At 46.4% G+C, this 25068-nt stretch overlaps 1 protein-coding gene across 2 annotated transcripts in view; it reads right to left on the bottom strand.

The window, feature by feature from the left end:
- The window catches only part of Iqck (IQ motif containing K), a 118344-nt gene that overhangs the window by 29744 nt on the left and 63532 nt on the right, over positions 1–25068 (bottom strand). For both annotated transcript variants that reach the window (XM_036190434.1, XM_036190444.1), the window contains one exon: positions 2303–2414. In XM_036190434.1, coding sequence (XP_036046327.1) covers positions 2303–2414 — 112 coding nt within the window. The remainder of the gene's footprint in view (positions 1–2302; positions 2415–25068) is intronic.

Below are 25068 nucleotides of genomic sequence, written 5' to 3'. Positions count from 1 at the left end.
TCTGGCCTCTGTTTCTCCTACTGTAAACTGAAATCCAAGAGTTCCATGCCTCAAACACATATGTGTAGACCATTGATCTTTGTGAAGTTCTGGGCAACACAATGAATAAGTTAAACACTGTCCCACTTGGAATCCACAGAGTTTAAGGTCTGCCAGTCAAAGGAAACAAACCCCAAGTCACACAAAAGCACACAAACATCTCAACAGTACTATTGTGACAGTACAGAACGTTCACCGGCACCGGGTGCCAGGATTCCTTCTAAAGATCGTCCATGAGACTCCTTTAACAGCTGCATGTGACAGAAACCGGTCCATTCTGAATGGGGAAACTAAGGTCCGGTGAAGTCAACTAGGTAAGGGTCACATGGAAGGAAGCGGCAGCCACAGGTCCTGGAGTGGCTGTGCCGTTAATACTGTCCTGCCTTCCAACTGACCATGAACCTGGAACGGTCTTTAGAACTTTTCGTTTTACTTAATTTTTCTCAAGGGCCATTTCAGAGTTTCAGTGTACAGGACAGTTTAGCGCTGGGCCATATTAGGATTTATATTACATTAGGTCATATTTACTGAAGACCCTCCCTGTCTGGGGGGGGGGGGGGCTCTTGGAGCCCTTGCAAGGTGACAAGGTGCAAACAGCGTGTGGCTGGGACAGCAGCTTCTACTCTGTTCTCCTGCTGGCACTCGGCCCCTCTATTCTTCCTGCAAGCCAAGCCCATCAATCAAATAACAGCGAATCAACTCCAAAGAATACAGAGCAGCAGCAATAAATAGGTATACCGTGCTTCCTGTGACCTTTAAACTGATTACAGCCCTGATTGAGTCCCAGTTCTGAACTGAACTGAAATGGCAGTTGGGCGAAAGAAAGGCCAGGGCTGAGCCAGCCGAACAGGAGTAATTGCTGAAGTGGCTTATCTCCTCCCTCCCTCCCTTATTTGCTTCTCCCCTTCCCTACCCTCTCCCCTTCCCTACCCTCTCCCCTTCCGGCCTTCCTTTCCTTTTTCTCCCTCCTTTTTTCTTTCTTTCTTTCCTCCTTTCTTTCTTCCTTGTGTGTGTTTATGTGTCATACACATGTTCCTAAGGATGTCTACACATCTGTGCTCATGTATGTGGAAGTCAGATGTAAGTGTTGGGTATCTTCCTGAGCCACTTCTTCACCTTGTTTATTGAAAGAGTCTCTCACTGAACCAGAGTCCACCAACTAGACTGGACTGTATCACCAGCAGGCCGCAGACACCCCTGCTGTCCCCACCCCATAGCACCGGGCTTACAGTCTCTGTACTCAGGTGCTGGGGATCCAATTCGGTCCCCACACTTACATCACGAGCACTTCACTGATGGAACCGTTGTGCCAGTGTCCCCCCTCACCCCCACTTCTCTTTTATATTTAAACTCTAACTTATTATATAGTCACAGTAGGGAAAACAGAAAAACAATTGCCAAAAAAGGGAAGAAAACAAAAATCCCACTGTGATTAATATGCTGGTGTTCATTCTGATATGTTCTTTTTCCAATACAAAAATATAGATAAAGAAGAGGATTTAGTACTACAAAGTACTAGTACACAGAAGCCTCACCATCTGCCATCTGCAAGCAGGGGAGGAGTGTGGAGGGGTGCTACATGTGTGTGTTAACATGCCCACACATGTGGGGAGGTGGATCAGAGGTTTGGGAGCTGAAGAGCCATTGTGTCTGGATCAGCCCACAACTGAGGCCAGAGGCCCAGGAGGCCCAGAGGAGAGGCAGGGGGAGAGCAGCGCTCTGTGTATACAGGCAAGCAATTCAACCGTCCTCACCCTTTATCCTATTCGGGTCCTCACCAATGGAGAGGGCAGCCATCTGTTCAGCCTACCAGTTTCTAGAAACACCCTCATAGCTATACCCAGAAATAGTACTCACCAACTGAGCATCCCCTGGCCCAGCCAAACTGACACATGGAATTGCCCATAACGAAAAGGAAGGTGGAAAAAAATCCCACTAACGTTCAGACACACAGCAGGAGTTGGGGAGGGTGATTACCTGCACACCCTGCCATTAACACGGTTCCCCAAATCACAGCTTGATAGCTAGAAAATAAAAGCCCTCAGATACAAGATGACACAGAAGTCCTCTAAGGAGGGAAATGGCCACATGAATTACATCCTGTGGACTCTATAGCTGCCAAGCAGGACACACGCGCGCACACGCACACACACACACACACACACACACACACACACACACACACAGGTTCTGCAGGCCTCTGAGAGGTTCCCTCCAGAGCTCAGGTGAAGGATCGGCCTTTCCAGTGGAGCCCACCACTCACGTTTCTGCTCTTGCTTAGCCCAGAAGATCTTCACACGCTGGCGGATGTGCTTGTCCTCACGAAGCTTCTTCTGCCACTGCCGCAGCTCCTGAATCTCAGGGTCACAGCGAACCTGGGAGAGGCCACAGAGCTTAGCCAGGCCCCCTTCTCCACACCTCCACACGCCCCCTTAACAAGTCTTCATGGAAAAGCCTTCAGAAGTGACAGGATGTACTGTGACTTTTTATAACCCTCTTGCACACGGGGCTCAAACTGAGAGCCTCAGACATGCTAGGCTCTACCACCAAGCTACACCCTAGCCCTAGTTTGATGTAGTACTTTTGATTCTCAGAAAACACTGTTCTTGGTGAGTTATCTACACTCCAAAAGTTTGTTTCATATGTGAGCACAAATAAGATTGTGAGGATTTGCCATACTAATGGTATGTTGGGAATATTCTAGATTTGGGTTGTCCCATAGAACTATAATGTGTAATTTTAAGTTTTCTCCATCTCATTTGAAAAAAAGAATCAGATAAGGATGTTTTAGATAATATATCTTATTTAACCTAGATAACTAATATCATTAATACTCACTTGTTGATATCCAAAATCTTGTTATTTCAACATGTAATTAATACAAAAATTATTTATGGTAGGCACATGTCTATAATCCCAGCACTTGATTGGAGGTTGAAGCAGGAAAATTTTGAATTCAAGGCCAGAATGAACTACACATCAAGACTCTCTCCCAGGTCCATTCCACAGCCCTTGACATAGTGTCTTCTTCCTTCTACACATATTCTATCTACTATTGAGCTATAACAGCAAACCCTGGCTGTACCCAGCACCTGATGAACCAGATGTGGTAGCAGATTCCCAGAATCCCAGCACTCAGGAGGTAGAGGAAAGAGGATACGGAATTCAAGGTCATCTTCCAACCACACAGAGAATTTGAATCTAGCATACGATCCAAGAGACTATCATTCATTCTATTGAGGTAGAAATGTTTGGGCCCATTCTAGAGATGAGAAAACCAAGATGAAGAGAGCAGATGGAGTTTCAGGGGAGGGTGCCAGGGGAGAGGTGTGAGGGTGTGATGCGGTACTGTGTGTGACCCAGTAGATGTGGAAGCATAGCCCCTCACCCACTTCTCCATCCTGAGGCAGCCTTCTATCACCTGCTTGCTGGAGGGACTGATCAGCAGAAAGCTGACTCCAAGCCTAAGTGGGTAACTACATGTCTAGTTTATTCTGAACAATAAAAAGAAGTTAAAGACAATAGACAAGGAACAATCACCATGTCCAAGGAAGTTGTCTTGGTAACACTTACACAGCTCTTGGAATTAACTATCAAAGATGACCACTTTGTGGGTTCCCTTTCAGAGTCAGCTCCATTCATCAAAATGAAGCCATAGTTTTATAATCTGGGGAATAGTTCCCTGTATTGGAATTAGTATGAGAATCTGGGGAAGCCACACACTAGATGCCAAGGTCAGTGGCCCCCCAGTCAGTGGCCACACCTGTCTTCCCAGGGTTCCCATGTGCCCAAGGGGCAGTGTGCTTGTCCTTATCTTCTAGAACCCATAACCTTGACTTGCTGTCACTGGATGGGATCAGGTGGGACAAGGCAGAGGCAGGACAATCAGGAGCTGCAGCGGGAACCTCAGGCACAGGCAAGACCCGGTGGGCACAGGAACAAACTAAGGCAGCTCAGGGAGAGGTCCAAAGGGAGCTGTTCCCCAAGCCTGCTAGTAGGGCCACCCTGTGGAGGCCACCCAGGTATGTGTCTGTAAGCTTTTTCAAGCCACCTTGGAGCTTAAGACTTCCCACCCAGTCACAGCCACTGTCATTAAAGCCACCTACCCATCTGCCTCCCCCCAGGATACAAATGGTCCCTGAGAGGGCTGGGCTGAGTCAAGTTTGGCCATCAGATCCCTCCCAGCCCACAGCCAATCTTCTCTTCTCTGTTCCCCCTTCCCCTGCAAGGCCCACCTCTTGTCATCTCTTGGCTATTTTATTTAGGGGAGGTGTGTTGCCATTGTCTCTTCTGGGAATGTCTATGAGTTATCAGCAGCCCTGATGGTTGCCTTTTTACTTCATTGTGGTAAAATACACACAATGTAAATACCACATTTTAACGTCAGTGGTGCTAAGTCCATTCAGAACACTGTGCCACCACCTCCACTCATCCAGTTCCAGAACATGCTTATTGCCTAGAAAGGAAATTTGTACCCACTACTCAGTACTTCCCTATTCTCCATTCTCCCCACCCCAGCCACTAATCTGCTTTAGAGTATCTGTGGATTTCCTGATCTGGGGTATTCCACATAAATGCAATCATTTGCAATCACTGTGCCTGGAATCTTTCACTCACACAGAATTTCACGGTATGTCCCACTTCCTTGCTGCATAGCCTCCCACTGGGTAGCTAGACAACAGTGTGATTTATCGACTTGTCTCCTCATGGACATTGGGGTCATTGCCACCTTTTACTATTGTGAACAGAATTCTGTGAACACCTACCCATGCCACATTTTTCCTTAAATATTTCCCTCTAGTTGTTTGACGCTGACCTACATCACAAACAGAAACACCTTTTTGGCCACCCTTCCAAAGGCTGCATTGTCCACAGGGCTCTGCTGACAATACCACGTGGTCTCCTCTGTCGGGCCAGAGACCTTTTTCCTCGACCTTCTTCATTTCATCCTGGGTGCCATTCACCTTGGCAGAATGCAGCAGCAACAGGCTTGTTGGTGGGTCTCATTGCCAGGAGACCCTGGAGCACTAGAGAAGGCTTTTGTGAGCTGGGGAGAGCAGGCATCCACTGACAGGCTAATCCCACTGCCTATTGTCACAGTGAGGAAAGCACTTTAGAGGGCAGGAGCTGTGCTCATCAGCAAATTCCAGAGTGCAGTGTGGAATCAACATGCAGTGGTTTCCCTTCCCATGGCTCCCCACCACTTTGCCACTTTTTGAAGTCACTGTGGAGAGTCTGCTTACTCATCCAGTGTGCACAAGAATATGACCGATGTACAAATAAGACAGAAGCTTCTGGATGCAGGTGTCAGTTTTCATTTGTTGTGATTTATTTATGTACAGTTATTTATTTTGCCTTGTTAGGGATCAAAACCAGGGCTTTGCACATGCTAGGCCAGTGCTCTACCATTGCGCTGCATGCCCAGTCTGGCTGTCAACTATTTTAATACCCCTGAAACTTTCAAATTCTTCCAATTCTGTATGACTCTGATGAAAGGCATTCAGAGAACCGTGTCAGTTTATAAAGCCAGCTCTGGGCTGTGGAGATGGCTCTGTGGGTAAAGCACTTGCCATGCAATCATGAGGACCTGAGTTCAAATCCTCAGAACCCAAGTAAAGCCTGGTGTGGTAGTATTTGCTTCCGCCCATGACCTTGGGCTATATGGCCCAAAGGAGGCGGCACTTCCTGCCATCATATGTGACCTCTTGTAAGGGGCTGTAGAAGGGTCACATGTCCTGCTCCCTGCACCTGCTTATGAAGTGGATTCGCTCTGGTCAGATCAGAGGACGACTTCAGCTGTCTACTCTGTTCTGAAATTGTGAGTGTATTCCCTCAATTTATATCTTAATAAATTCTGTTACCCATTTAATAGCCTCATGTGGATTGATCGCAATAGCCTGACATGGCCACACCTACCTATAACCCCAGTACTGCTACAAGACAGGAGTCAGTGACAGCAGGGTCCTTGGAAGCTGACACACCCAACCCTGGCACACACAGCAGCAAACAATAAGAGTTCTGTTTTAAACAGGAAAGGAAGGAGTAACCCTGGAGGGTGTCCTCTGACCACTACAGGAGCACTGAGACATCCACTCACCCCCACCACATGGACAGACATACACATCATATGCACAAACAATGGGAAAGAGAGGGGGAAGGAGACTCTAAACCTGACAGTCTGAGACTGAATCTCAGCTCTGCACAGCCTTGATTAAGTTGCTTAGGCCCTCAGAGTCTCAGTTTCTTAATCTGTAAAATGGAGTTGGTGCTGGGCGGTGGTGGTGCACTCCTTTAACCCCAGCACTCAGGAGGCAGAGGCAGGCGGATCTATGTGAGTTCGAGGCCAGCCTGAGCTACAGAGTGAGTTCTAGGAAAGGTGCAAAGCTACACAGAGAAAACCTGTCTTGAAAAAAACAAAACAAAACAAAAACAAAAACAAACCACAAATGGAGTTGGCACGAAAGCAACGCCTGAAGTGCTAATAAAAACGTGTCTATGGAAGCTCTCTTTGTGTTAACCATGCTTAAAACCAACTAGTAAAGAAAAGGGTGGATTCATCTGAGGCTGAATCCTCTAATTGCCTTGAATGCTCCAACCCAAGTGGCTGAGAGGCCAGTGACTCAGTTAAAAGTGTGGTCTACTCCCTGGGGTTCACAAAGCACTGAGCACATACATGATTTTGTAATTTCATAACTCTGGGCTCTGGCCAGCTTGAACAGAGGTTCTGGGATTATGTGGGGTGGGTGACGGCAGGGGAGGAAAGCAGAGGTTGCTGGGACTCTGCCTTCGCCCTTCCTAATCTCTCCTTCCCAACTGCCCTTAGCTCACTTGTTTTCCCTGCTTCTTGGCCAAACAGACACTCACATAGCAACAGCTGCCATCACTTATTCCCTCAAGCTTTCCTAATTGCCTCAAAGGAAAGTGCTTAATCCATTACCGCTGGAAGGACACTGGGGAAGTAACAGAATGGACGGCCCTTCAGTGACGCCCACAAGTGCCAGCCCTGGAGTTGGCATGAGATGTCTCCCAGTAGGATCTTAGGATGTATTTGCCATGGCTGACATCCCAATGGTTATGTGAACGGACTTTATATTTGAAAGACCAGTTTCCATGTGTGGAAGAGAGGAGCGGGGGTTGGGGGGAGATGTTTGCAAAACTCTTTTCCACTACCCAATAAAAGTCCCAGAGCACACAGCTAGCAAGTTCCACTTTCTCTTTGGAAGGAAGCTTGGAGAGTTCTTTTCAGATCTTCGGCAAAACCAATCAAAGCAGAGCAAAGTCAGCTGCTTGTTCTAGAAGTCGCTAGTGTTTTCTTCTGTCTCAGGAGCTGTGTGTCTAGTGGCAGGCCTGGTTACTGACATTCACCGGCACTGTAGAATACCTCAGGGTTATTCAGTCTAGTACTGTCTGCTCTGGAGCAGCATTTTCAACAGTGGGTGTTGGCACATTTGTGAACAACCAGCTTAGCCAGTGGGTGAGAACCACACTTTCAACATGTAATGAGGGAGCAGGGGGATGGCTACACTTGGTAAAGTACCAACAGAGCCAGGATGAGGACCCATATTTGGACCCCCAGCACCCACATGAAGCCAGATGGCACATGGCTGCACGCCCGGCGCTGGAAGGTGGTGGTGGTGCTAGAGGAAGATGGTTCCCCGAAGCCTTCTGGCCAGCTAGTTTAGATGACTGGAGGACTCCAGGCTCAGTGGGAGACCTTGAATTAAAATATAAGGTGGTTGCTGGAATCAAGGCCTGGTACTTTTCTACAGGATAGAGAAGATTCTAGCTGATTCTTGACATGTATATATTGAATGGCTTAAACAGTCAGCACTGTTAGATGTAATGACGTTGTAATAAAAATCCTCTAGAGAAAATAAGATGGACAGCGATAGAGGAAGAGGCTCTACCTTGACCTCTGGCTCCACATGCATGTACACATCCACTCACATACACATGTATATACACACTATACCACATACATGTACACACAAAAACTCCAATGAAGAGAAAATAACACATACACCTTTACTGTTGAGGGCCTCTTCATCCCCACATGTTTAACTTTACAGTCTACTTTATCGGCCATTCATGGTGGTAGGTCATCTTTTCTTTGCTCAGCGTTTACGTAGTACCTTTTCTCAACTCTTTGCTTTCAACCACGTTGGGTTATTTTGTATTTTCTGGACCTCTAGTATGAAGTCAATCCTCTCAGGATGCAGTCTGGAAACCACAGGACAAGCTGTTCTGTGTACATTTATTATGGTTACTAATGTCTTTAGTTCTCTTGCCTGGTTTTATTTTTAATTTTTCATGCTTTTATATAGACTGTTCTTTCCTGATTTCCAGAGCATATAGTGTCTGTATTCCAGCTGTTATTTCACATTCTGGTCTTTGTTTTATTTGGTTCGTTGGCTTTGGGTTTGGGGTTGGATTTTGTTGTTTCTCACAGGGTCTCACTACACAGCCCAGAGTGGCCTCACACTTAATACGCTCCTGCCTCAGTCTCCAAGTGCTGGGATTACAGATGTTCAACACTACATTACTATAAGCCAAGTGTGGTAACACATACCTGCAATCTGAGTATTTGGGAGGCTAAGGCAGGAGAATTCTAAGTGTGAAGCCAGCCTGGACACATAGTAAGTGTAAAGCCAACCTGAACAACATTAGCAAAAAATCCTGTCATTTTTTCCCCCTGAGACAGGGATTTAACTTACTATGTAGACCTTGAGCTCACATGGACCCACCTGTCTCTTCTCTTAATCCCAAGAGCTGGGATTAAGGCACCATTACACCTAGCTTTAAAACCCTGTCTTTAAAAAAAGGTGCTGTAATATAATAAATAAATTAAAAATTAACTTATCAGCACAGTCTCCTCCCACACAATACAGGCCTTGACATGGCTTTAATTCTACTTTCCATGCTCTTGTACATCACCCCCTGGCCTCTGCTGTGCTGCTCTTTCTCGGGGGCTAATGCCTGCTTACATCTTGTTCTACGTAGTTTTCCTGCAGCTCCTTCCTCGCGGGCTCATCCCCCTCTGTTTAAACTCATCTCTCAGGAGTTCTTTGAGGAGGCGTGTTTGGGAGAGGCATATTTATAGCTCTTGAGTGATGGGTGAGTGGGTACGTAATTCTAGGTTCCATGTCGTTTTCCCCCAAGATCAGCAGACACTCCACTTCACTGTCTAGGGCATTACTATGGCTGATGAGAAGTCTCTAATTGCTCTCTGGCTTTCCCATTGTAGGGAATCTCTGCTGCGAGACAGCATTGAGGACTGGGTGCTTCCAGTGTCCCATGGCCACACATGGAACATTTTGGATGGTCTTGTCTTTACTCAGCTCATTCAGGATTCATGTCCTTCAGTAGCTTCTGGAAATGTGGCTTCTCTGCTGTTCACTCCACTGCCCACTCTGCGATTCCCAGTACACTGGAGCATCTCATTTTGTCGTGTCTCAGTTGCTTTCCCTCCTCCTATCCCCCACCCCTTGGCTTCATTCTTTCTCCCAGACCCGACTCTCATTAATGGCTCCTCTAGCCGTGCCCATCTGCTGGGTAGAGATGTGATCCATGGATCAGCAACCTCTGTAAAAGCAAGAATTTGCAAATTCACGGGCTGCAGCCTAGCCTGAGATCAGCACACCATTGAGGGTGAGCTCGGGAAGCTGAGGTGCTTTAACACACTCCCTGGGTGACGCTGTGGTGCGCTGAAACTTGACGGACACTGGCTGCTTTGTTCTGGGTCTTGGTGTCTGTGTGTTTTTCAGTAATTGTTTCCTCATCTGTTTGTGCAGTGCTGGGGTTGGATGCACGGACTCCAGCATTCTGGGCAGGCATCCCCCCCACCCCAGCCCATTCACTCAGTCACTTTCATCCCTGATGACTGCACTCGGTTCTTTCTCAAATCTGAATTTCCCCCTTTTTCATACTGACTTGTTCTCCCAGCATGGTCTATATTTTGTTCTAGTAAACCTATATAATCATTGTAAACACACTCACTTCAAACACTCAAATTGCTGTACTTGAGGCCTGAATGTTCCAGTTGGTGCTGGTACTGACTTCCCCTTACTTGGTGGTTCATTTGTAAAATTAGAAGTTTGTAACTTTTGAGTGTATTAGCTCCAACTCCAAGCTTATCCACATCTGAGGTCATGTCTCTAACTAGTAAAGGTGTGCGCTGCCATGCCCAGACTTGTTATTTGGGTTTTCTTTTCTTTTCTTTTCTTTTCTTTTTTTTTTTTTTTTTTGGTTTTTTTGAGACAGGGTTTCTCTGTGTAGCTTTGGGCCTTTCCTGGAACTCATTTAGTAGCCCAGGCTGGCCTCAAACTCACAGAGATCCGCCTGCCTCTGCCTCCCGAGTGCTGGGATTAAAGGCGTGCGCCACCACCACCTCCCGGCCTAGTAAACTTTTTTATTGGGATGAATAAAATAGTAAATATTGTTGGTTTTGTGGACCTTGAAGTCTCTTTCATACCAATTCACTGCTGCCATTACAATATAAAAGCAGCTGCAGACAATATGCTAAATGGGTATGACCATGTTCTAGTAAAATTTTATTTGTTAATACACATATATGCATGCAGATACAGAGAGAGAGAGAGAGAGAGAGAGAGAGAGAGAGAGAGAGAGAGAGAGAAACTTTACTTGCAGCCAGGCCAGATGGCACAGGCCTATAATCCCAGCTAAGGCAGGAGGACCCCCAGTACAAGACCAAGCTGGACAACTTAGCGAGACTTTGTCTCAAAATAAAAAAGGTAAAAACAACCATTGGGGCAGTAGGTCAAAGGTGGAGTACTTGCCTTGCATGCAAGAGGCCATAGGTCCAATCTCAAGTGCTGCAAGAAACTTCATTTAATAAAGAAGAAAACCCAAATAACAAGTCTGGGCATGGCGGCTCACACCTTTTATCCCAGCACTCAAGATGCAGAGGCGGGTGAATCTCTCAGTTCCAGGCTAGCATGGTCTACAGAGTGAGTTCCAGGATGGCCAGAGCTACACAGAAAAACCTTGTTTCAAAAAACAAAACAAGGGGCTGGAGCGATGGCTCAGAGGTTAAGAGCACCAACTGCTCTTCCAGAGGTCCTGAGTTCAATTCCCAGCACCCACATGGTGGCTCACAACCATCTGTAATGAGATCTGGTGCCCTCTTCTGTATACATAATAAATATTTTTAAAAAACACAAACAAAAACAAAAATCCAAATCTCAGACAGTGGACTGAACACGGTTCTTCAGGTACAGTTTGCCAACCTCTGCCTTGACCCCTGTGTGGGAATTAAAACTCCAGCCCCAGCTTCTCATACTGCCTCTTCCAGCTCTTTCTAACTAATAATTTGAAACATTTTTCTAAGCTCAACAAATGACACTGGTGTCACTTGGGTTCTGTAGAAACAGACCCCACCTGGGGGTACAAATGCATGCCAATGGGGTAGAACTATAGACCTGAAGAACTGCAGGTGATCCCAGTGAGCTCAAGTCCGGGCCACCCTGCTTCCCTGGAAGAGAACGCAAGGAATGAACTTAATGTTACAAACCCTGTGCTGACATCTGTACAGCTTGGCTGTTTCAGTTCCTACATGAATACCATGCTGATTATTGCAAATCCTTCCAATGTGAGTCAAGGGAGACCTCTAGGGCTGTTAGCCTGTGGTCAGGAAGGCAGGATCTGGGTGACTCATGAACACCAGCTGCCTTTCCTGAGGCAGTCACTGCAATGCCCGGATCTGAGAAGGCCTTCTCCCAGGAAGCCACACCTATTTTTCTTCTGAAGTCCCTCTCAAGGGGGAAGGGGGAAACAGCAGGACATAGCACAAACTTGAAAGAAATGGAATTTCCCCCCACATCTCTGTGATGACAGTTCAGATAAAGTTCATCCAACTTCTTTTGATAACTAAGTGGCCAGATGATTAGCAATGAATCTGGTGCAAAGGCATTTAAGGTATTTGATGAACTCCTCAGTCATCTACAGAGCAAATTACACCATAGTGTGCTATGCCAAGGACCTGATCACTCACCATATGCTGAGCTTTTCCCTCTAGTTAGCGCTTAGCTAACAGTTGTGGAGTGTGTCTAACAAGGGACCTATGAGCATTGTTTTAGGAGCTATCTACATATCTACTATTAATTCTCAGAAGAAATCTATGAGGTATGCAGTATGACCACTCCCTTTTCAAAGAGAAAACTGAGCCTCAGACAGGCAAATAATGCCCCTAATCTAGTCTCTATTGTAGCCCTTGAACTCAAGCAGCGACAATGAAAAACTATCAATGTTGAGTGTTGCCATTCTGTTCCTGATATAAGCAACAGCTTCAGAGTTGTCCTAATGCAAGGTCAAGTTTGAAAGCCAGTGCCTCCTCTGTTGGAGCTCTCAAAGGGTACTCTTCAGACTGCCAGTGTTCCTGGTTCCTGAGAACCTGTTTGAAATACAAGTTCTCAGGACCCAGCCAGCCCTCCTGAGTCTGGGGGATGGGCCCTGCCATCTGTGAAAGTTCTGGTGCAGGCTAAAGATGGAGAACCCCTGCAGAGCCGGGACATGGTGATGTGGGTCGGTAGCCCTAGCACTCAGGAAGCTGAGGCAAGAGGACTGTGGGCTTGAGGACAGCCTGGGCTACATAAGTGACACTGTCTCAAAATAAGTAAATAACTATAGAGCTGTGGATACAGCCTAGGGGTAGAGCACTGGCCTGGCATGCCTCCCTAGTACTGGGGACAAGAGAGCAAAAAGAAGGAAAGCTCTTGCACTGTGCCCTTGCTGAGTCACCTGGATTCTTATCTAAGAAAACAAACAATAATAACAAAAACCATTGTCACTCTTATCATTAAGTGATGGACTCTGGAGCTGGACACACTACTCGGTTGGTTGAGTTCTTGCTTAGCACAAAGCTCTGGTTCCTGGGTTTGATCTCCAGCTCCAAATAAAACAGGTTTGGTGTTGTATTATAATCCAGACTAAAGGTAGGGGCAGGAGGGTCACGAAATTCAAGGCCATCTTTGTCTGCATGAGCCCCACCCTCATACACATATGGGGGTCTATCCCCTACCTTTGAATCCATGCAACCTCATGGCTAAGCTCTGACCAACAGAAGGAAACTGAAGTGCTGCTGTGTAAATTCCACAATCTATGCTACTCACTCAAAGAAACTCAACCACAGCAGTGAAACTGACCTGAGAACTTTTACCTTTAAAGGAAAATGCTCCTGAGAGGCGGAGAAGGTCAGCTACCAGGGTGCCAAGCAGAATGCCGGGCACCTGACTTTCTGGTCTCTCCTGGCCAAGCTGCCTGGTACAGACCCATCACAAGTCCCCACTAGTATATGCTCTGCTGTCATCATATATGGGTATTAAACTTTTGACATTGGAACAGGACATTGAGGTTTGTAAATGAGATGGACTTCATTCACAGCCATCTGGAGATACATGGCCCTTAGGTTTCAAGCTAGGCATGCCTGAAAGCTGAAAGGCCTTTATCATTTACTTGTTTGTTTTGGGACAATGTTCTCACTGTGTGGTGGCCCAGGCTAGACTTTTAACTCCTGATACTCTTTCCTCAGACTCCTGAGTGTTCAAATTTTGAGATATGTTCTCATGTAACGGCTGGCCTTGAACTCACTATGTAGCCAAGGGGGGCCTTAAACTTCTGATCTTCCTGCCTCCACCTCCCAAGTGTTGAGATTACAGATATATGCCACCACGTACTTGTTTTATCTGGTTCTGGGGGTCAAACCTGGGGGAGGGGGACATCATGCATGCTAAGCAAGCACTCTACCAACTGGGCTACACTCCCAGCCCTCGAAGAAATTCTTGATAACTTTGAACAAGAAGCATTTTCATGTTATACTCTGCCTTGCAAATGATCTGGCTAGTTCTGGTCTTATGTGCTTTTCTTGTTCACTCTCCATCTCAGCTCCAGGAACTAGAATACAGTATTATTGTTAGCCACATTTTATAGATGACAAAGTGAGCTGAGGCTCCAAGAAGTTCAATGCTAAATCAAGGAACATGGCAAAGGAGGTAGATGGCATTAGGCTTCTGAAGCCCAAATATCTATACTAACCCCCTGCACTGATGATGTAGGTGGAGTTTTCCTGCTCTGTAGCCACTCTCAAATAATCACTCAGAGGATTAATATTAATCACAAATGTTCAGCCAATAGCTCAGGCTTATTACTACCCAACTCTTACATTTAAATTAACCCATATTTCTTATCTATGCTTTGCCACATAGCTCATGGATTGTTACCTCATTTTCTACATGTCCTGCCCTGCTTCCTCAGGGCTGGCCGGTGTCTCCAGACTCCATCCTTCTTCCTCCTAGTATTCTCTCTGTGTCAGGCTGTCTCCCCCAATCTCCTCATGCCCAGCTATTAGGCAATAAATTTTTTGTTTTATTTATTTATTTTCTTTTTCTTTCTTTTTTCCCCTTGAGTCAGGGTTTCTCTGTGTAATAGACCTGGCTGTCCTGGAACTCACTCTGTAGACCAGGCTGGCCTCAAACTCACAAGAGATCCACCTGCCTCTGCCTCCTGAGTGCTGGGATTAAAGGTGTGTGCCACCATCTGGCAATTAATTTTTTTATTAACAATGAGAGTAATATATATTCACAGTGTACAAACAGATTATTCCACAGCATTTCTCCCTTTATGTCTAATTGAAAAGGAAGGTTTTAACCTTAACATAGTAAAACTATATATAACAAAACAGTTACTAAGTAAGAATTACAGTTACAACATCCAGTCCATATGCACTTGGTTAAAATCAGAGAAAATACTCCATTATCTATCCTATATTGGTGAGTTCAAAGTGTTGTATCTAATTCACTTTCTCTCCTTACTTGTATTACCAACCCAAAACATTTGTCAATTGAATTAGTTTAATAAAATGCTGATTGGCCAGTAGCCAGGCAGGACTTATAGGCGGGACAACCAAACTAGGAGAAGAATGAGAAGGGTGGAGTCAGGAGTGGCCAGCCAGATACAGAGGGGGCAGTCAATGAATGTGCCATGCTAATAAAGGTACTGCCATGTGGCAGAGCATAAATAAGGAATATGGGTTAACTTAAAATGTAAGAGCTAGTTAGTAATAAGCCTGAGCTATTGGGTGAGCATTTGTAATTAATATTAAGCCTCTGAGTGATTATTTGAGAGCAGCTGTGGGACAGGAAAACTCTGCCTACATGAGGACAACACCAACTCACTGCACTCATGACAACACCAACCCGCTGCACTCATGACAAGATGGAAATGAGTTGCTTACAGCCTGACAAGCTGACAAGCATTTGGGGTGCATATACTTGAAAACATTCTTGTAGCTGTATTTAAATAACTACAGGAATGAGTGAAGGAAGAGGGAGGAGGGGTCTGGCCTGGGATCTGATCTCAGAGCAGCCCAAGGTCCCTATTTATAGTACTGTGGCCTATTTCAGCCTGCTAAGTGGCCAGACATTGCCCCAAGGAGGAGGCCTGAACGGGGACCATGGCAACTGGGTGCCTTCTTTCTGGGGCACCAGAGTCCTGCTGGGCACAGGCAGAAGTTTCTATCCTGTGCAAAAAGATGGTTTAAAAAATAGCAGATTTTCTCAATCAAGAAAAAAAAAATCCAACAGAAACCAAGTACTTAAGGAACACCACTCACTGCACTGATGCACTAAGAAATAAGCAGGAATATATAGGAGTGAATGCATGGGTCAGAGCTTTCAAAAAAGCCACACCCCCCACAGCTAGCAGGGTAGGGGTGAGGTGAAAGGTGGGGATGGAAGGTGGGGGACCACAGGGATACAGCTATTGGTCCCATTTTTCAGGAAAGGAAAACTGAGTAATTTAAATAGTGATAGTTACAGGGCTAGCACGCCAAAATGCAACCCTCTTTACCCAGGCTGCTCCCTCTGAGTTAAGAAACGGCTTTTTGTGCTGGGGATGATTAATGCTTTCCTCTAATGTTTGGGGGGCAGGGAAAGGGGGTCCACAAGGTCAAGACCAGCTTGGACTGCACAGTGAGCACAGTCTCAACAAACAAAGCTATATAGATGGTGGGAGGGGCTCCCTAAAGAGCTATACGCAGTTAATGGTTGCTGGGAAGGGACATTTTCTTCAGTGGTGTAGCCAATGGCAAAACATCTATGCTCCCATTAGCAACCCCTCACTGGATCATATCGGGGAGGGGGTAGAAAAAAATCAATAGGAGTGGGGGGGGGAACAAGAGGGTTATGGGGGTGAGTGAGCAAAATACTTTATGTACATGTATGAAAAGTTCATGATGAAACCAATTAATATACAAAACAATAAGTATGTGACAGAAAACCACAGAGGTCACTTTTGACTCAGAAGGTCTGGAGTGGTGCCCAAGGCCCTGCCTTTCAACCAGCCCTAGGGGAAGATGTCATTGGCAGTGGACTACAAGCTGAACAGCAAGGTTTGAAAACATCACCATGTGGCTTCTCCTTTTCTCCCATGGAAATAATAGTGTACACCATTAGGTTATTTTTTTTTAAATGATTTTTGGGACAGGGTCTCTCTGTGTAGCTGGCCTGGAACTCACTCTGTAGACTAGGCTGGCCTCAAATTCAAGAGATCCACCTGCCTTTGCCCCCTGAGAAGTGGGGTTAAAGGTATATGCCACCACTGCTCAGCTTCCAGATTATGTTATGAAAGATATTCCTGTGGAGCTCTAAGGGTCACACATATCTTCTATGGTACATTATGGGAAAGGTCTCTGCAGAAGTGTGAATCCTAGTGGGTGTGGGCTGGGGAGCAGGCTCAGTTGGTAAGAACCTGAGTTGCGTTCCTAAAACCCATATAAAAAGTAGGCACAGTGCCAAGTACTTACTTCCCCCAGTTCTGGAGAGGCAGAGCCAAGAGGATCTCTGGGCTTGCAGGGCAACCAGCCCAGCCTACATAGCAAGTTCCAGGTCAGTGAGAAATGGGCCTCTGCATGGATGTGCACCATGTGCACCTTACGTATACGAACCTTAGGGACCAGGGATTTAGGGGGGCTACCATGTCTGAAACACCATAACCAAAGCAAGTAGGGGGCGGGGGCAAAGGATTTATTTGGCTTACACTTCCATAACCCTGCTCAGCATCAAAGGAAATCAGGACGGGAACTGAAGCAGTGCTGGAACCTGGAGGCGGGAGCTGATGCAGAGGCCGTGGAGGGGTGCTGCTTACTGGCTTGCTCCTCATGGCTTGCTCAGTCTGCTTTCTTATAGAACCCAGGACCACCAGCCCAGGGATGGCACCACCCACAATGGGCTGGGTCCTCCCACATCAATCAATCGCTAATTAAGAAAATGCCTTACAGCTAGATCTTATGGAGGCATTTTCTCAGCTGAGGCTCCCTCCTTTCAGATGACTATAGTTTGTGTCAAGTTGACATAAAGCCAGCTGGCACATGGGGTGTTTCACTCACCCCTCTGCGAGCTTTCAAACTCTGCTATGAAAAGTACATGCCCCTGATGACCTGCTGAGGCTCTCGAATGAAACTGAACAGAACACATCACATGATCTCCAGAGCCCAGTCCAGATGCACTGCAATCTGCCTGATCACCATCCGTGTGGAAAGGGACTCATTGTAGGCCCCTGGCTTTGGGGTGATTTATTAAGTGGTATCATTTTGACAATACCTGATGAACTTGTTTTCCATTGTTTTCTGTCAGGATGCTAGGGATGAAGCTCAGGGCCTCGAGTATAATAAGCATGTGCACTATCACTGAGCACCACCCACCTATTCTCTACTCTATTTCTTACGTGTGCGCTCATTCATAAGTATGTGCACCTGTATGTGGAGGTGAGAGGATCGCCTCCTAGGTTTGTGGTTATTGTTTTGATTTTTGGTTTTCTTTGAGACAGAGTCTCTCACTGACTTGGAACTCAATCAAGCAGGCTACAGAAGTTGACCAGAGAGCCCATCCGTCACCACACCCGGCACTTTTTCCGGGAGTTTTACAGATGGAACTCCTCATGCCTGCACAGTAAGCACTTTACCAACTACACTGCTGCCCCAGCACCCTTCTCCCCTTTCAGAGACAGGCTGTAATGTGTCTTAGGCTGGCCTGGAACTTGCTAAGTAGCTGAGGATGACCTTCAAAGTGCTAGGATTAGTGGTATGGCCCTTAACTCACAGCAAGCCCCTTGCCTCACTCTCCCAAGTGCTAGGACTATAAGTATACACTACCACACAAGGTTCACTTCGTCACTGTTACCTATGTATGTATGTGTTTGTTTGTACTCATTGGCAGCCTGTTGTAGGAATGTAAGCAGGGACTCTGCCTTTTTTCCCAAAGCATGTGCAGTGTTTGAAGCAGAGCTGTCTGCCTACTAAGGAGGACTATTAGTGAATGAACTATTTAAACTCTTCTGCTATACCAGCTTCAATTAGCTGGAATCAGATGCAGAGTAAATAACTTCAAAGCAATTATACAATAAAACACAATTGTCTTCTAAAGGTATTCTAGGCAGCACACAGTCCACTGGCCAGATAACTGTGACTCACACAAAGCTGTTTCCTACCACCCAAAGTCAGTTGCCATCTGCCCTCACCTGAGCCCTATCCCCACCCCACCCCCACCATGAGAACGGAAGTGCTGCTTTTTGTGATGTGGGTTCACCTAGTTGTGTTTCTGTCCCCAGAGGAAAGAAGAGGGAGAGAGGTCTAAAACCCAACACAAAGGGAGGAAACACGCCAGGCCCTCCCTAAAGCAGCTGCACCAGGGACGCCCTCTCTGGAAGGGAAGGAAGCTCCAGAAAGCCCAAGAGCCAACCGGAAATATAAAGAAGCTGGGCAATCAAGAGAAGGAGGGGAGCTGGAATGTGGCTCAGCAGGCACAGCATGTGCCTAGAATGTGTAAGACCATGGGTTCAAGTCCCAGCACCAGTATAAACTGGGTGTGCAATCGAGAGGTGGAGGCAGGAGGACCAAGAGTTCCAGGCCAAAGGGGCTGGATTGATGGCTCAGTAGTTAAGAGCACTGGCTGCTCTTCCAGAGGACCTGAGTTCAATTCCCAGTAACCACATGGTGGCTCACAACTGTCTCTAACTCCAGTTCCAGGGGATCTAGCACACCAATTCACATAAAATAAAGTTAAACTATTTAAAAAAGAAATATGAGGTCTTGTTTATACTCTTAGGGCTTTTTATGGAAGAAAAAAAAAAAAGGTTCCGGGCCAGCCTGAACTGCCTAGGAAAACCCTGATTCAATCACACACACACACAAAAAAACATAGGGTCAAAATAGATGTGTGCTGATGTGGAAAGGTGCTTCTGGACTGAACAAAAAGGCAGGCTGCAAAATGTTTGAGCACATACTTAGGAAGGATTGGTACATTGCACGTGTGCGTATGCATATATGTGTGTTCACATGTGGGGTGGGGAACAAAGGGCATGTACATGGCACAGCCCACATGAGAAGGTAAGAAGACAACTTTGGAGATTGGTTCTCTCCTTCCACCATAGATTACAGGGATCGATCAAAGGTTTGCACCACAAGTGCTTTTAACCACTGAGCTCTCTTATTGGTTCAGGAAAGGAAATGCATCTTTTACTTATAACAGCAGAATGATATATATGGAAGTTCACATAAACAAAGAAAATACACAGAAATGATACACGGCTAACTCTGTGAGAAGAGTGTTTCTTGTCCAGGAATGGTGATGTTCACATTTTGCTCTATTTATTGTGTGTGTGCATTCAAATATGTGCATGTGGAGACCAGAAGTCAGCATCCATCTCCCTCTGTCATTCTCTACGTTACTTTTGGAGACAGTGTCTCACTGAACCTGGAGCTCATCAATTTGGCCAGGCTGGCTGGTGAGCTCCAGGAATCTTTCTGTTCCACAGGCCTAGCTTTGGGACTGTAGGGATGTGTACATTACTGTTCACCTCTTTACATGGGTGCCAGGGATCTGAACTTGGGTCCCTGGGCTTGCATGGCAGGCACTTCACCTACCAAGCCCTTTCCTTGCTCACCCAAACTGAAGGACAGCCACAAGCAGCTCTGTGAGTCAGCTGAGCCTCCCTCCTCCTGCCAGGAGGAAGTGTTTCAATTCAGAAGGATTAATTCCACAACCACCAATGACCAAGAATACTACTGTTGATAATCTCATTCTGTCCTAGGGTTTCCTAGGTCCCCACGTCATTGAAAGCTCTCCAAAGCCCCCAGCTCCACTCTTGAGAAGGCCCTCCATGCAACTTGTCACATGGGAGAGCCAGTGAATGAAGCCACATGCCAGTGAATGCATAATGTCACTATCGGAGTGAGGGGGCAGAAAGGCCATCCTGGGGACTGTTGATGCCAAAGTGAGCATCCTATGTCTGCACCATCAGTCTCCACATGGCCGAGAAGTTCTAGAATTTTCTTTCACTTGTTTGGTGAGGCACATAGGTAGACTTGACTTGAAAGTATTTTCTACATGCTTTAAAATGTTCAAAACATAAATTTCAGATACCCATGCTGGCATACAGTATTGTGCTATTGTGGTTATCGGTTCTAGCTTCCTCAAGAAGGCGACTTTTAAACAAGCTGTGTGGCCTCCTTGCATTCCTCTGTGATGTCAGGCAGGCTCCTGTCTCAGGGCCTTTGTGCTTGTTGATTCTTTCCACTCACCTCCTCACAGAGGCTCTTCTCCAGGGTCTTCCTGGCCCCCTCTTCTAAGGCAGAACCCTCTCATCACACCCACTCGGCTTGCATGTGCTGTGGATATCACTCTGTATAAATAAAATGCTGATTGGCCAGTAGCCAGACAGGAAGTATAGGCGGGACAAGAGAAAAGAGAATTCTGGGAAATGGAAGGCACAGAGAGAGACACTGCCAGCCGCTGCCATGAGAAGCAACATGTAAAGACACCAGTAAGCCACAAGCCATGTGGCAAAGTATAGACTAACAGAAATGGGTTAGTTTAAGATAGAAGAAGTAGATAACAAGAAGCCTGCCACAATCATACAGTTTGTAAACAATGTAAGTTTCTGAGTGTTTACTTGGTTGATTCTGCGCGTCTATGGGCCTGGCGGGTGAGAGGGATTTGTCCTGACTGTGGGCCAGGCAGGGAAACTCTAACTACATGCATTCTTCAAGAATAAATAACAAATGAGTTTGTTCCATTTTATGAGCCCTCCTCTGTGATTTACACAGGCACCAGGAAGACGGCACAAGTCTGAGGCCAGCTTGGACTTCAGAGCGAGATTCTGTCTCAAAAACAAACAAACAAACAAGCAGAAACAAGGGACTGGTGAGATGGCTCAGTAGGTAGACACCTGCCACCAAGCCTGATGAGCCAAGTGTGATCACTGGGACCTACATGGTGGCCAGAGAGAATCAACTCCCCCAAGTTGTCCTCTGACCTCCACATGATCACTGTGACATTTACGGTGTATGCCCACACATATACACATGCACACACTCATGAAAGCACAAAAAATAAGTAAGTTTTTGATTTAAAAGATAAAAATAACAACAAGGGCTGGGGTTGCAGGTCCATTAGTAGAGTGTGCCCTAACGTGTAGAAAGCCCTGGGCTCCATCCCCAGTACTGTATAAAGTGGGGGTGGTAACACATGTCTACAATCCCTACATTCAGGAGGTAGAGGACAGAAGAGCACGAATTCACAGTCATTCTCGGCTACATAGAGACTTCAAGGCCAACTTGAGCTACAAAGACCCAGACTAAAGATAAATAAGAAAATAAATAAAAACTTAAAACCCCATCCATATCGCTGTCCATAGTGCTGACAGACAATTTCTCTGCCCAAGGAGTGATATTCTCCCTACCCTGCAGTGCTGGGGACTGAACCCTGCTGCTAAGCTAGGGACACTGGGCTACATCCCCAGGTCCTCAACAACAACAAAGTCTAAGCCTAGAGTCAGGTGTGGTGGTCCATGCCAGTGATCCCAGCACTCAGGTACATGCAGAGTGGTGCCTTATTAAGGAAAATAGAACCAACCACCACAATAACAGTGTAGCTGATGCTATCATGGCTACCTATAAAAATTCAAATACATTATTTCAACAACTATGTATGAGTCAGCCTAAAGAAAGGTTTCTGTGGATGAGTCTGGTGGTGGAGAAAGTGTGTGGTAGCCAGAGGCACTGAAAACATACTTAGAAGTCTGAAAAAGGCAAGTGGATCCATTGAGGAGAAATCCATCCTAGGAATTCAATTTCACCAGCAAGCTAGGGCCAAAATTGCTCTGCAAATCAGAAAGGACATGGCCAGCCACTAAGGTTTCAGAGATGTGGCCATAGACCAGCCAAGGGGAACTGGTTATAATCTGATGCAAGCAATCCTGCCTCCTCCCAACCCCCCACCCCCATGTTTAACATTCCTTTTGCACAATCCCATGTCTGACTTTGGATGGCAGAGTCTGTGCACCTGCTAGCAGATATCAGTGTCAGAAAGGAGATTCCATCTTCCCTACAGGACACGCACACAAACCTGGAGCTGATGCCTGGGGTCCAGTCTGCACGGAGGTTGTCATCTCAACCTTCTTCAGTTTCTCAAATTGCAAGGCTTACTGAGGAGCTGGGTCACACATACCTTTGATAAAATGAATCCTTTCTCTCTCTCTCTCTCTCTCTCTCTCTCTCTCTCTCTCTCTCTCTCTCTGTGTGTGTGTGTGTGTGTGTGTGTGTGTGTGTGTGTGTGTGTGAGAGAGAGAGAGAGAGAGAGAGAGAAGACAGAGAGAGAAAGACAGAGACAGAGAGACAGAGAGAGAGAGAGACAGAGAGAGAGAGAGTAAATGCATTACCCCCTCCCCCTAATTTCAACATAGCCTCTTCCCAAGTGCCATCTCTGGGAGATTAATGGGGGCAGCTGTTAAGGTCAAGGATCTTGGTGCATGAGCAACTCCCCCCAGGAGCTCATGTTTAACTGCCTGTGTAAATCACAGAGGAGGGCTCATAAAATGGAACAAACTCGTTTGTTATTCATTCTTGAAGATGATTTAAGGATTCAGTTACTCATTTATAAAATTCTAAGAGTGCACAATGTCAATAGTGCTGGGCTGGTGGAGTCAGCGGCCAATGAGCCCAACAGTCAAACAGATATCTGTTCACTTTTAAACAGGTGATGAACGACAAGAAAGCAAGCCGAGTGGGTGTGATGAGAGGGTTCTGCCTTAGAAGAGGGGGCCAGGATGACCCTGGAGAAGAGCCTCTGTGAGGAGGTGAGTGGAAAGAATCAACAAGCACAAAGGCCCTGAGACAGGAGCCTGCCTGACATCACAGAGGAATGCAAGGAGGCCACACAGCTTGTTTAAAAGTCGCCTTCTTGAGGAAGCTAGAACCGATAACCACAATAGCACAATACTATATGCGCAGCAGGACCACATTCCTCCTGTGGACTGACCTTCTTCCCATTTAACCTTCAGAGGCTCCAGTGAATTTTGGAAGAAGAAAAAGCTGTCAGGCCTAGCAGCCCACCCAGCTGCCCTACTCAGAGCCAACTTGCTCTTCCTGCTGTCCAGATGGGGCTGCGCTTTCCCTGGGTGACGGGGAGGAAGTGGCAATGCTCTCCCTGGGATTCTCAGCTGTGTCCATCACTGCTCAGCCTACAACCTTGACACCCTAACTGTGTGTGGTCAGCATCAGATCCCTACCTGCCAGGCTAGGGTGGGTCTTTTCCAAACAGAAAGGCCTGGTTTGGGGTGGTGACAGCTTAAATAAACAAAGGGGAAATGGCTCGAACGCCCATTGCCTGTGACTTAAAGTCCTCAGAATGCCCTGTCTTTTAGGAAGCCAGAGGGTCCCATGCCTGGTGAGATCAAAATGTTCACAGGACTTGAGGTCTGGTATTCTTTATATATATAAATATATACATGTATATATATAAAATATTACATAAATTAATATATATTAATTTTATTATTTATTTATGTGTGTGTGTGTGTGTGTGTGTGTGTGTGTGTGTGTGTGTGTGTGTTCCTGTGCATGTGGGTGCCCTTGGAGGCCAGGAAAGGGTGTTGGATTCCCTGGAGCTGAGTTATAGGCTGCTGTGAGAGGCCTGACGTGGACACTGGAAACTGAACTCAGGCCCTCTGCAAGATAGCAAGTGCTGTTAACCACTGAGCTACCTGTCCAGCCCCTATCTGTATATTATTTTGAATTATTATTTGTGGTACTGGACTAGACATGCTCTGTGTTTACTGCTTTTGGTGTCTGAGTACCACTGTGCTGACTCTTTATTTCATGATCACTCCATCACTGAGTACTATCTGTGCATACACTTTACTCAATCTAAATCCTACATGGCTTCCGGAAGAAAATCCACAGACTCTGGACCAAGGGTCACTTCTAGATCACACACAGATGCCTCTCCCCTACCTCAGCTGGCCTCCAGCTGTTGAGGGAAGGGAGGGCTATAAACCTAGAGATAGGAGCTGCCAAGGCCAGTGGGGTTAAGGGAAGAATGGTAGAACAGACAGCCACTAAACCCCAATGCCCAAGCTCCTCAAAGCTTCAGAGGTGGGCAACCTGTGGGCCCGAATGACAACCTCTGAGAGCTGTGCAATGCACAACCTACACACGGAGCAAGGGCCCAGTCTTCCTGTTTTCTTCAGCATGATGTCCTTAGACTCCACTGACCCCAGGCACACTTCAGACTCCCTCCCCATCTCTTCCTTCCTCCCCGTACTGAGCCATCAAAACTAGCACAGTTGAATACACTGCACACCTGGGCATGTCTCATGGTGAGACTCTGGCCTCTCTGGAGTAATTTAGCAATGAGAGTGGTGGTGGAGGATGCTTAGTCCTTAGCTATGAAAGCCACCCACCACCAGCAATTAACCTTACAGGCAAAACCAGTCCAGTGTGAGCAAGGACATTCTGCATAAAACTGCAACTTACGCAGGGCGGTGGTGGCACACACCTTTAATCCCAGCACTTGGGAGGCAGAGGCAGGAGGATCTCTGTGAGTTTGAAGCCAGCCTGGTCTACAAAGTGAGATCCAGGAAAGGCACCAAAGCTACACAGAGAAACCCTGTCTCAAAAACAAAACAACAACAAAAATTGGAACTTACAAAGCAGACAAAAATAGATGTTGGACTGCTTAT

This window comes from Onychomys torridus, chromosome 1, assembly GCF_903995425.1.
Source record: "Onychomys torridus chromosome 1, mOncTor1.1, whole genome shotgun sequence".
NCBI lineage: Eukaryota > Metazoa > Chordata > Mammalia > Rodentia > Cricetidae > Onychomys > Onychomys torridus.
This window is presented reverse-complemented; position numbering and strand designations above follow the sequence as displayed.